Source organism: Pristiophorus japonicus, chromosome 11, assembly GCF_044704955.1.
Source record: "Pristiophorus japonicus isolate sPriJap1 chromosome 11, sPriJap1.hap1, whole genome shotgun sequence".
NCBI classification, from domain to species: domain Eukaryota; kingdom Metazoa; phylum Chordata; class Chondrichthyes; family Pristiophoridae; genus Pristiophorus; species Pristiophorus japonicus.
This window is the reverse complement of record NC_091987.1, coordinates 75,182,526-75,195,748: the sequence shown is the minus strand read 5'-3', so window position 1 is coordinate 75,195,748 and position 13,223 is coordinate 75,182,526. Positions and strand designations below refer to the sequence as shown.

General features: G+C 45.1%; 1 protein-coding gene and 1 long non-coding RNA gene across 2 annotated transcripts in view; one reads left to right on the top strand and one right to left on the bottom strand.

The window, feature by feature from the left end:
* The window catches only part of taf13 (TATA-box binding protein associated factor 13), a 13,524-nt gene extending 4,734 nt beyond the window's left edge, over positions 1-8,790 (bottom strand). The window contains exons 1-3 of the mRNA XM_070893565.1: positions 8,623-8,790; positions 1,824-1,902; positions 1,062-1,159 (exon numbers count right to left, since the gene is read on the bottom strand). Of these exons, the coding sequence (XP_070749666.1) occupies positions 1,062-1,159; positions 1,824-1,902; positions 8,623-8,676 (231 nt within the window). The 5' untranslated portion in view covers positions 8,677-8,790. The remainder of the gene's footprint in view (positions 1-1,061; positions 1,160-1,823; positions 1,903-8,622) is intronic.
* Positions 8,520-13,223, top strand: LOC139276092 (uncharacterized). The gene is made up of 3 exons (XR_011595810.1): positions 8,520-8,790; positions 10,318-10,431; positions 13,188-13,223. It is a non-coding gene; the product is annotated as an uncharacterized lncRNA (long non-coding RNA).

Below are 13,223 nucleotides of genomic sequence, written 5' to 3'. Positions count from 1 at the left end.
CACAAACCCCCAATCTAAATTATATTACTATATAATACTCATATGAAAGTACTACATGTAAAGAGTGATTTAATAATGCTTTTAAGAAAACAGGTATTTACTTACAGGTATCAGTGAGATGGGCGCACCTGTTTCTCACAAAATTCTGGGTACTCCGCAGCAACAGATGACCACTATTAGCCACTTAGTGCTGGACAATTTTTTGGCAGCAGGCTGGCCAGTGAGTGAAAGCTTTGCACATGCACATGGTCGGATGCTGCTCACCGGCGTACTTTCCCACTGGCATGTTCTGCAACAGCTGCATCGTGGGATTGTATGTGTTTGCGTGAACACGTTCAGGCACATGTTTGAAGGGCTCCAAAGGTGCTCTAATCACATATCGAGAGAATGCACAGGGTCATGACGCCAGGTAGAGGAATTTGCTCGACCGGCAGGGAGCGCTTGTTGCAAAGCGAGCGAGAGCTGTGGGCCTCCTTTAGGAGGCAGGCTAAGCTGTTGAGAATAATTCGCAAGAACCGAATTGAATGTTGGTTTGATGAAGGAGCATACCTGAAATTACTTCCGACCAATGTTCCCTTTAAGCTGCGCGACAGCACAACTGTCTAGAGCTCCAGTGCAGCCGGCTCACTGGTTTCTAAATGCAAAAAATGCATATGCGTGGATTTTTTTTGAATGGACCACCTAAAAAGATTTAGAGAGAACATTGGTCCGTGGACCCCAGTTTGAGAAACACTGACATGGATAACCATATGGCTGTGTTTCAAAAGGTAATTCATTGTACATGAAGCCCTTTGGGATATTCGAGACACGAGAAGGCTCTAAATAAATGTAAGTTCTTTCTTTGAAGCATTTTCAAACAACCGTTTTCAAAGCTTTACTTGAATTGAATTGAGCAATGAATGGTGTTTATGAACTTGTTAATATATGCTGTCATAACTCTTAAAAATAAAACTCAGGCTTTTCATTAACGTACCCTACCAAATTTAAACTCTGCATCTCATCCTGTACTGTCCCACTGGTTTGCAGACTACAACTGTGATAAAATATAAAGCTCAGCTCACCATCTCGGTGATGAATTCGATGACGAGATCCTCCAGGATGTCCACCGATTCAGTGTAAGGATTCTGGTCATCCCCAAAGCCATACATCATACATCTTACTGTTTGGAAAGAGTAAGAAGAAGAATGGTCTGGTTCATGCTGTATATTCTATGCATTTCAAACAAAGGTATTCAATTCTGCTATATTTTAATAAGCTTTCACCCATCTGCTGTAACCAGACAACCAGTTACGAGAAGTATTAATCTACTTCTTTACAACTAACCAAAGACAAAAACAAAAATGAAAAGGTGTGCACTTAAAGCTGGGCAACACTATCTCTAAGCACAATATGGATAAAAGGATAAAATCCCAACTGGAATCATGCAAGACAAAGATTTGTTTAGATTTTAGTTTTTTGTCTTCTTGTACACATGGTTAAATTTTCATCAGGTAGTTTCCAATAAAAAGCTACAAGAAAAATTCATGAGATGATTTTGCATACACATTACCGTACATCATTTCATTAGCAAAGTGAAAAGAACAGTATCAGTGTAGCAGCAACAACATTTTATTTATTTTACGGGTACAAATTCTGTTTGTTTAAAATCAATTCAAAGCATAGCTCCCAAATCATATACCATCAAACAGTGGAAACGGAATGAGTAATGTGGAGTTATTGTAGTCGACAGAAAGATGAACTTTTATATTTGGGTTTTATACATATTACTGGATTAGTAACACATTGTTGATTTTAAAATATATTTTAGCAGCGTTATGACTTACATTCCTTAGAAAACAATCTTTTTCTTCTGCCTTGTCCACCCTCTGCACCACTTCCACTCTCCTCCACATCTTCATCAAACTGCAAGGTGAAAAATGCTACACAGCTTTTACTGTTGTATTGACATGTATAAATTATACGTTATTCATGCATCTTACACCCAGAATTATATTGCCTTTCATCTCCTGGAGCTGTGAAAGAATAGTACATATCAAGAGATCTCCCAGTTACAATTAATAAGAGAGATCTGTATGTGTAACCATCAACCAGAAACTGACATTTTGGTTAAGTTTTTCCACTGCAGCAAAATTCCCCCTGCCGCCATCCCCCTCCACAAAACAACAGCTCCAGATCCAACAAGTTTGGATCTATGTAGTGCAGCATTGAGGGGCATTGTGAGGTTCCTCCAAACTAACTATCCTGGGGTCTCCTAGGCTAAACTCTTCCACCACTAGGTCCCAAAATCTTTGGAATAGCAAACGTAAAACTATGCAAAGGAAATAATTACTGAAATTCAACTGATAAAATGGCCAATGTGGTTCTGAAAACCCTTGTCCACAGATGGCAATTTAAACTGGCCCTAAAAAGGTTACCTTCAATTATAATAGTTACGCGACCCCCGAGCAAGTTGAATGTTCAGCCATGAACTCATTGAATGGCGGTGCAGGCTAGAAGGGCCGAATGGCCTACTCCTGCACCTATTTTCTATGTTTCTATATAGTAAAAATGGTGAGTGGTCTCAAGATTCACAGAGGTCAAAACTAATGTGATGTCAAAGTGAACACACAGGAAAACCATAAGATTACTGACTTCACTCCCCTGCTCCCCACACACCAAGCAAGATTGTGACCAGTGACCCTCAACCCCACTGAACAAGATTTCAGCCCCCTGCTCCTCCCACCAATAACAAGATTACAATCCTTCCCCCACCCACACTGGCTGTATATCCCATTCCCACCGACATACTGGTTGCCAATCACTTCTCCCTCCCATTGGTTGCAGTAGCCCCTCAAGCTTCCTGTAAATCTGCCTCATTTTCCCTTTTATAATAATTCCCCAATCTTCATTTCCTATCAAGAGCACCCCAGTCCAATGCTATATTTTCCTCTGCTGATGTCTGGTTGTTTCATATCCCAATTCTCCCCCACTCCCGCCGATCTGAATTCTCCTTCCACCACGTCACCTCCCTACCGCCGTCCCTTGCCTTCTCTGTGTCCATTCTCCACTCCTTGTTCCCCCACATTGGTTCCATTATCCCACACCCTCTAACCCTGCTTGACTTGAAAAATTTAAATTGGTCTTGACTACCGATGTGCAATGTATCAAGAGCTAGACTAGTAATATTTATGATTTTCATTTGCATCATTTTGGATGAAACAAATGAGATATATATGTTGATGTGTGACATATGTTAGTATCGGATATATGGTTGGCCTTTGTCAGAAATTGTGGAAATACTAAACAGTTGGGGGCATATTCTTGGAAACTCAACACAACCCGTTCACACCCCGCCTCCTCACAGCACAGCAACTCAACCACTGGCCATGAAGGCACAACAACTGGCATGGTCATCAATAGGTAACCTATCAGTAGGTAACCTTTATCATTGTTGTTGCCAAATTAAGTCAATCCAAGGGTTAAGTCATGGCAGGAGAGCTCATGTGCTCCTCCTGTGCTATGTGGGAAGTCAGGGACAGTCCCAGTGTCCCTGACGACTATATGTGCAGGAAGTGTATCCGGCTGCAGCACCTGACAGACCGCATTGCGGCACTGGAGCTGCAGGTGGATTTACTCTGGAGCATCCACGATGCTGAGGATGTCGTGAATAGCACGTTTAGTGAGTTGGCCACACCGCAGGTAAAGGTTACACAGCCAGATAGGGGATGGGTGACCAACAGGAAGAGCAGTGGAAGGAGGGTAGTGCAGGGGTCCCCTGCAGTCATCCCCCTGCAAAACATATACACCACTTTGGGTACTGTTGAGGGGGATAACTCATCAGAGGAGAGCAGCAGCAGCTGCCAAGTTCATGGCACCGTCGGTGGCTCTGCTGCATAGGAGGGCAGAAAAAAAAAGTGGGAGAGTTATAGTAGTAGGGGATTCTATTGTAAGGGGAATAGACAGACGTTTCTGGGCCGCAATCAAGACTCCAGGATGGTACGTTGTCTCCCTGGTGCAAGGGTTAAGGATGTCTCTGAGCGGCTGCAGGACATTTTGAACGGGGACCGGAACCAATGTCCTAGGGGGAGTGTTTGCTAGTGCTGTTGGGGAGGGGTTAAACTAATATGGCAGGGGGATGGGAATCTATGCAGGGAGACACAGGGAATTAGAATGGGGGCAGAAGCAAAAGATAGAAAGAAGAAAAGTAAAAGTGGAGGGCAGAGAAACCCCAAGGCAAAAAGCAAAAAAGGCCACATTACAGCAAAATTCTAAAGGGGCAAAGTGTGTTAAAAAGACAAGCCTGAAGACTCTGTGCCTCAATGCGAGGAGTATTCGTAATAAGGTGGATGAATTAACTGCGCAGATAGCTGTTAACGGATATGATGTAATTGGCATCACGGAGACATGGCTCCAGGGTGACCCAAGGCTGGGAACTCAACATCCAGGGGTATTCAATATTCAGGAAGGATAGACAGAAAGGAAAAGGAGGTGGGGTGGCATTGCTGGTCAAAGAGGAAATTAATGCAATAGTAAGGAAGGACATTAAGCTTGGATGATGTGGAATCGGTATGGGTGGAGCTACGGAATACCAAAGGGCAGAAAACACTAGTGGGAGTTGTGTACAGACCACCAAACAATAGTAGTGAGGTCGGGGACAGCATCAAACAAGAAATTAGGGATGCGTGCAATAAAGGTACAGCAATTATCATGGGTGACTTTAATCTACATGTTGATTGGGTTAACCAAACTGGTAGCAATAAGTGGATTTCCTGGAGTGTATTAGGGATGGTTTGCTAGACCAATATGTCGAGGAACCAACTAGAGGGCTGGCCATCCTAGACACGTAATGTGTAATGAGAAAGGACTAATTAGCAATCTTGTTGTGCGAGGCCCCTTGGGGAAGAGTGACCATAATATGGTAGAATTCTTTATTAAAATGGAGAGTGACACAGTTAATTCAGAGACTAGGGTCCTGAACTTCAGGAAAGGTAACTTCGATGGTATGAGACGTGAATTGGCTAGAATAGACTGGCGAATTATTCTTAAAGGGTTGACGGTGGATAGGCAATGGCAAACATTTAAAGATCACATGGATGAACTTCAACAATCGTACATCCCTGTCTGTGGCTAACAAGGGAAATTAAGGATAGTGTTAAATCCAAGGAAGAAGCATATAAATTGGCCAGAAAAAGCAGCAAACCCGAGGACTGGGAGAATTTTATAATTCAGCAAAGGATGACAAAGGCTTTAATTGGAAGGGGGAAAATAGAATATGAGAGGAAGCTTGCCAGGAACATAAAACCTGACTGCAAAAGCTTTTATAGATATGTGAAGACAATCGTAGGTCCCTTGCAGTCAGAGTCAGGTGAATTTATAATGGGGAACAAAGAAATGGCAGACCAGTTGAACAAATACTTTGGTTCTGTCTTCATGAAGGAAGACACAAACAACCTTCCGGAAATACTAGGGGACCAAGGGTCTAGTGGGAAGGAGAAACTGAAGGAAATCCTTATTAGGCAGGAAATTGTGTTTGGGAAATTGATGGGATTGAAGGCCGATAAATCCCCGGGGCCCGATAGCCTGCATCCCAGAATACTTAAGGAAGTGGCCCTAGAAATAGTGGATGCATTGGTGATCATTTTCCAACAGTCTATTGATTCTGGATCAGTTCCTATGGACTGGAGGAACACCACTTTTTAAGAAAGGAGGGAAGAGAGAGAATGGGGAATTATAGACCAGTTAGCCTGACGTCCGTAGAGGGGAAAATGTTGGAATCAATTATTAAAGATGAAATAGCAGCGCATTTGGAAAGCAGTGACCGGATCTGTCCAAGTCAGCATGGATTTATGAAAGGGAAATCATGCTTGACAAATCTTCTAGAATTTTTTGAGGATGTAATTGGTAGAGTGGACAAGGGAGAACCAGTGGTTGTGGTGTATTTGGACTATCAAAAGGCTTTTGACAAGGTCCCACACAGGAGATTGGTGTGCCAAATTAAAGCACATGGTATTGGGGGTAATGCACTGACGTGGATAGAGAACTGGTTGGCAGACAGGAAGCAAAGAGTCAGGATAAACGGGTCCTTTTCAGAATGGCAGGCAGTGACTAGTGGGGTGCCGCAGGGCTCAATGCTGGGACCCCAGCTATTTACAATATACATTAATGATTTAGATGAAGGAATTGAGTGTAATATCCAAGTTTGCAGATGACACTAAACTGGGTGGCGGTGTGAGCTGTGAGGAGGATGCCAAGAGGCTGCAGGGTGACTTGGACAGGTTAGGTGAGTGGGCAAACACATGGCAGATGCAGTATAATGTGGACAAATATGAGGTTATCCACTTTGGTGGCAAAAACACAAAGGCTGATTATCTGAATGGTGGCAGATTAGGAAAAGGGGAGGTGCAACGAGACCTGGGTGTCATGGTACATCAATCATTGAAAGTTGGCATGCAGGTACAGCAGGCGGTGAAGGCGGCAAATGGTATGTTGGCCTTCATAGCTAGGGAATTTGAGTATAGGAGCAGGGAGGTCTTACTGCAGTTGTACAGGGCTTTAGTGAGGCCTCACCTGGAATATTGTGTTCAGTTTTGGTCTCCTAATCTGAGGAAGGACATTCTTGCTATTGAGGGAGTGCAGCGAAAGTTCACCAGACTGATTACTGGGATGGCAGGAGTGACATATGAGGAGAGACTGGATCGACTGGGCCTGTATTCACTGGAGTTTAGAAGGATGAGAGGGGATCTCATAGAAACATATAAAATTCTGACAGGACTGGACAGGTTAGATGCAGGAAGAATGTTCCCGATGTTGGGGACGTCCAGAACCAGGGACATAGTCTAAGGATTAGGGGTGAGCCATTTAGGACTGAAATGAGGAGAAACTTCTTCACTCAGAGTTGTTAACCTGTGGAATTCCCTACCGCAGAGAGTTGTTGATGCCTGTTCATTGGATATATTCAAGATGGAGTTAGATATGGCCCTTACGGCTAAAGGGAATCAAGGGGTATGGAGAGAAAGCAGGAAAGGGGTACTGAGGTGAATGATCAGCCATGACCTTATTGAATGGTGGTGCAGGCTCGAAGGGCCTACTCCTGCACCTATTTTCTATGACAGAGCTTCCTCCCCTGTACCCAAGTCTAATTAACCCCCAGAAACCAAGACCAAACAAACCGCTTCAACCTCCTGAGCTGACTGCTCCCAGTGCAAGCAGTGATACAAGTGACCTGAATGTGTTGATGCATTCTCCCTACAAGCAACATATAATTGGAATGTACAATGGCTTTAAAAAATGTACAAGTATTAGATGGCTTCATAAATGTGTGAAATGTACACCGATATGTATAATGGCTTGATAAAATATACAAAGATCATTAAAGTCAATTTTCATTGTCTATTTAAAAAGCTGTTTAAATTTTTATTTTTAGTGTTTAAATTGGGATTTTAAAAAATGGAACCCAAAATCCCAGAATTTGAGAGTACATAAAAGCATGGTATTGTGTTGGGAGTTTCTAACTCTGAAGTTTTTGTCTGCACAGAGGAAGAAGATTGGAGAGTTTGGGATGAGTGATAGAAAGAGATAGACAGGAACAGGCAAAATGTCGGTGCAGAGGGGTTGATGGCGATGAGTGGGTGTTTGGATGAGTGACAGAATGGTGAAAGGATAGGGAATGAATACAAAAGCAAAATACTGCAGATGCTGGAATCTGGAATAAAAATAGAAAATACTGAACATTTCAGCAGGCCAGGCAGCATCTGTGGAGAGGAAGCAGAGTTAACGTTTTGGGTCGATGACCTTCATCAGAATAAGGATGCATGTTAGACATTGCAGAGTTAAGGCAATGGTAAAAGGTTTTAGGCAAGAGCAGGAAGAGAGAATTAGGGTGGTAATGAAAGATAGAATGGTAACAAAGGATACAACAGTGAGGGGAACAGTATAAAGGGAAATAAAATTGTGTGCAATAGGGAGTGTAGTCTTGGGCTTTGAGATGTTTTGTTGAGTTTCAGGACATTACTGAATTTGGGAAGCGGGGTTTAGAATTGTGGTAAAATTGGGAATGGTGCTTCTAGATTTGAGCATAATGTCGAAGTTGTGCGAGTAGTGGGAGGCAAGTCCCAGACGTCATGAGTATTGTGTGGATATATGGTAGGGGTGGGAAGCAGGTTAAACGGTGTGGTGGTGATAGGAGGGCAGTGCCTGGGTGTGAGAGAAATTAAAGTGGGATTTAAAAGAGGTGACTGCATGATATTAGTAGTGGGAAGGAGTTGTGGAAATTGGTGCCATCGAGGGCCTGGGGTGCGGGAGTACGAGAGACAGTAGGCAGTGTATGTGTTGAAGAGGGAGGCGCCTCTGTAAACTATCTCCCAACACATCAGGTTACGCTATTGAAGGCAGCAGGCTCAAAACGCCACAAGAACAGAAAAACAAGTCATAAAAAACAGGCCTAATTCTATTTCCTGATCTTTGGCCGTTTCACTCACCGGTTGGAGATGAACTTCGATCGACAGCATCTGATGAAATTAGCAACAGCTGAATTCTACCGTTTTAAAGGCGCATCGCTGCGGTGGGTACCGGCGGCAGGAGACAGCGATCACACCCGCCATGACAGACAGCCCTTTGAAATCTAAATCAACAAACCGGACTTACCGTCGGCTCATCGTCCTCATCGGCCATTTTTTTCGGAGACAGATCTCGGTCCATTGATGAAACACGTCCCTGGCCCGCGAGCAGGCCGAGCTCAACAGTCGGCGAATCACCTCGGCAACCGCGGCCGGGGCCTCAGCTCACGTGTCTGGGCGTTAGACCAGCTGACATGTAAGTGACGCACTTCTGTAGAGCTTTTTTTTGGCCTGGCTGTCGGCGGCAAGAATAAGATATGTTTCTGGAACATCAAAATAAATATATTTTGCCTGGCCTGCGTCGTATTAAATTTCGTAGCATACGTAGAATTTACAGCACTGAAACAGGCCATACGTTATGCTCCAATCGAGCCTCCTCCCATCCTCCTTCATCTCACCCCATCAACATATCCTTCTATTCATTCCCCTCTCATGTGTTTATCTAGCCTCCCTTTAAATGCTTTCAAGCTATTCGCCATCACTACTCCTTGTGGCAAGGAGTTCCACATTCTAACCACTCTGGGTAAAGAAGTTTCTCCTGAATTCCTTATTGTTTTTGTTAGTGACTATCTTGTATTTAAGGCCCTAGTGGAAACATCGTTACGTCTACCCTATCAACATTTTTCATAATCTTAAGGACCTCTATCAGGTCACTCTTCAGTCTTTTCTGGAAAAAAAACTCAGTTGTGGTATCCTTGTAAATCTTCTTTGCACCTTCTCCAGTGCCTCTATATCCTTTTTTATAATATGAAAATCAGAACCAAGGTTCTATACAATGATATTGCCTGCGAGCAAGCAACGGCAATGAATATTGGTTAAACAGTTTGAGACCGTGCTTGTAGTTGCTGAGCGACCTACGATCAAGTTATTTTTCAGTATGGAGACTAATGATTTGTTGCGGCCACTATTTCTGAGTGCTGGCTGGCAGCTGCTGTTGAGTCTCGGGCCGAAATTGCCCATTTTTTAAGAGCCGTTACAGGTCAGTAAGCACATACTGCTCAGTCGGGGCGGAGGTGCCGACAGTTGAGAAATTGCCCTCTTTTATTTTTGTGAACATAAGAAATAGGAGCAGGAGTAGGCCATTTAACCCCTCGAGCCTGCTCCACCATTCAATAAGATCATGGCTGATTTGATTCTGGCCTCAACTGCACTTCCCCGCCCACACTTCCCCGCCCACTGCCCATAACTCTTGGCTCCCTTATCGTTCAAAAATCTGTCAATATCTCATCCTTAAATACATTCAATGACCCAGCCTCCACAGCTCTCTGAGGTAGAGAATTCCAAAGATTCATGACCCTCTGAGAAAATAAATTCCTCCTCATTTCCGTTTTAAATGGGCGACCCCTTATTCCGAAACTATGCCGCCTAGTTCTAGATTCCCCCACGAGGGGAAACATCCTCTGTGCATCTACCCTGTCAAGCCCCCTCAGAATCTTATATGTTTCAATAAGATCACCTCTCATTCTTCTATTGAGTATAGGCCCAACCAGCTCAACCTTTCCCCATATGACAACCACTTCATCTCAGGAATCAACCTTGTGAACCTTCTCTGAACTGCCTCCAGTGCAAGTATATCCTTCCTTCAATAAGGAGACCAAAACTGTACGCAGTACTCCAGGTGTGGTCTTACCAACACCCTGTACAGTTAAAGGTGGACTTCCCTATTTTTATACTCCATCCCCCTTGCAATAAAGGCTAACGTTCCATTTGACTTCCTAATTAGGAGAGGTCGGGAGTTCCGAGAGGTTGGGAGTTCGGGAGGTCTGAGGAGCAGGAGGCCTGAAGGTTGGTGAGGAGTTCAATTCTGACGAGGATCTCACAGCCCTCGTCTAGGCAGGTAAGTGGTTGGTTGTATGATTGGTAAATATTTCTCTCTTTCTCTTTTTCTTTTAATTAGATTTTTAATTAGATAAGTCTAAGTAGAGGGATGGCAGGGCAGCTCAGTCCTGTGGAGTGCACATCCTGCAGCATGTGGGAAGTCCCGGACGCTTCGCGCGGCCTAGATAACCGTGTACAGGAGGTGTCTCCAGCGTCAACTACTTGAGCTCCACATTTTGGAGCTTGAGCGGTGGCTGGAGTCACTATGGTGCATCCGCGAGGCTGAAAGCTACGTGGATAGCACATTTCAGGAGGTGGTCACCCCACAGCTTAAAAGCATTCAGGCAGAGGGGAAGTGGGTGACCACCAAACGAAGTAAGAACGCTAGACAGGTAGTGCAGGAGTATCCCTGTGAGTCCATCTCGCTTTCAAACCGATATTCACTTCTGAGTAGCGGTGAGGGTGATGGTGTCTTTGTGGAGTGCAGCCAGAGCCAATTCCAAGGCACCACGGGTGCCTCAGCTGCACAGGAGGGAGGGATGAAGGATAAAAGAGCTCTACTGTTTGGGGATTCTATAATTAGGGGAACAGAGAGGCGTTTCTGCGGCCACAGATGTGACTCCAGAATGGTATGGTGCCTCCCTGGTGCCAGGGTCAAGGATATCACGGAGAGGATGCAGGACATTCTGGGGGGCGGGGGGGGAGGGTAAACAGCTAGAGGTCATAGTCCGTATTGGGACCAACTGTTATATATGTGAACTTGTATTTACTCTGTACAGTCACCGGAGGGCTCATCCCCCGGAATCCTAAGGGATCCCATAATCCCTTGGGAGCACAGGTACTTAAGAAGGCTTCACAGGTTGGAGAGGCACTCTGGAGACCTGCAACAAAAGACTAAGGTCACACTTTACTTTGAGCTCACAGTGTTCAGTCTGACTCTTTCTCCATAGACAACAACTGGCGACGAGATATAGATAGCGAATCCAAAGATGCAGAGAACAGTGGGCATCCTGGAGAAATTTTCGGAGGGAGATGATTGGGAAACTTTTGTAGAGGGACTCTATCATGTATTCAACCAGCATTGTAACCCATGTATAAACTGACCTAAGTTGTACACCGTGAGAACACTGGCCTGTAGGTGGGAGACACTCCTAACCTGGACCTTCAGGTATAAAAGGGGAAGCTCCACCAACCTTCATCACTTGAGTGCTAAGGAATAAAGGACAGGTCACAGACTGACCTTCTCTCAAGCATGGGCCTCGTGTGCATTTATACTGTGTAGTAAGGACGTATCAGACTCGACCAATACTTCGTGGCCAATGAGCTAGATGGAGAAGAGAGCGCTGCCAAACGAAGGGCGATCCTCCTCACTATCTGTGGGGCACCAACGTATGGCCTCATGAAGAATCTGCTCACTCCAGCAAAACCCACGGAGAAATCGAACGATGATTTGTGCACACTGGTCCAAGAGGATTTGAACCCGAAGGAAAGCGTTCTGATGGCGAGGTATCGGTTCTACACCTACAAAAGGTCTGAAGGCCAGGAAGTGGCGAGTTATGGCGCCGAGCTAAGACGCCTTGCAGGACATTGCGAATTTGAAGGGCATTTGGAGCACATGCTCAGAGACTTTTTCCTACTTGGCATTGGCCACGAAATCATACTTGGCAAACTTTTGACTGTAGAGAACCGAACCTTGAGTAAGGCCATAGCGATAGCCCCGGCATTTATAGCCACCAGTGACAATACGAAGCAAATCTCTCAGCACACAAGTGCTGCTACAAGTCCTGTGAACAAAGTGATGTTGTTTTCAAATCGTAACGTACAGGGCAGATCACACATACCTGCAGCTGCACGTCCGCAAATGTCTCAGAGTCCACCATCAAGGGTGATGAATGCGAGGCCATTAACACCTTGTTGGTGCTGCGGGGGTGATCATCGTTTCCATTCATGCCGATTCAAAGGATATGTTTGCAAGGGCTGTGGAACAATGGGACACCTCCAACGAGTGTGCAGGCGATCTGCTAAGCCTGTTAAACCTGCAAACCACCATGTTGCAGAGGAGGATCACAACGAAACAGAGCCTGAGATAGAGGAGGCAGAGGTACATGGGGTACACATATTCACCATGAATTGTCCCCCGATAATACTGAATGTTGAACTAAATGGACTCCCGATGTCAATGGAGCTGGACACAGGCGCAAGCCAGTCCATCATAGGCAAAAAGACTTTCGAAAGATTGTGGTGCAACAAGGACTCAAGGCCAGTCTTAACTCCAGTTCGCCAAAACTAAGAACTTACACAAAAGAACTGATTCCTGTAATCGGCAGTGCGACCGTAAAGGTCTCCTATGATGGAGCGGTGCACAAGCTACCACTCTGGGTGGAACCGGGCGATGGTCCCACGCTGCTCGGCAGGAGCTGGCTGGGAAAGATACACTGGAACTAGAACGACATCCGAGCGCCATCGCCCGCTGATGACACTTCGTGTGCCCAGGTCTTAAACAAATTTCCTTCGCTGCTCGAACCAGGCATCAGGAAATTCCAAGGAGCAAAAGTGCAGATCCACCTAATTGCGGGGGCGCGATCCATCCATCACAAGGCGAGAGCAGTACCGTACATGATGAGAGAAAAGGTAGACCGGCTACAAAGAGAGGGCATCATTTCACCGATCGAGTTCAGCGAGTGGGCCAGTCCTATTGTCCCAGTCCTCAAGGGAGACGGCACTGTCAGAATCTGTGGCGATTACAAAGTAACTATCAATCGTTTCTCTCTGCAGGACCAATACCGACGACCTCTTTGCAACGCTGGCGGG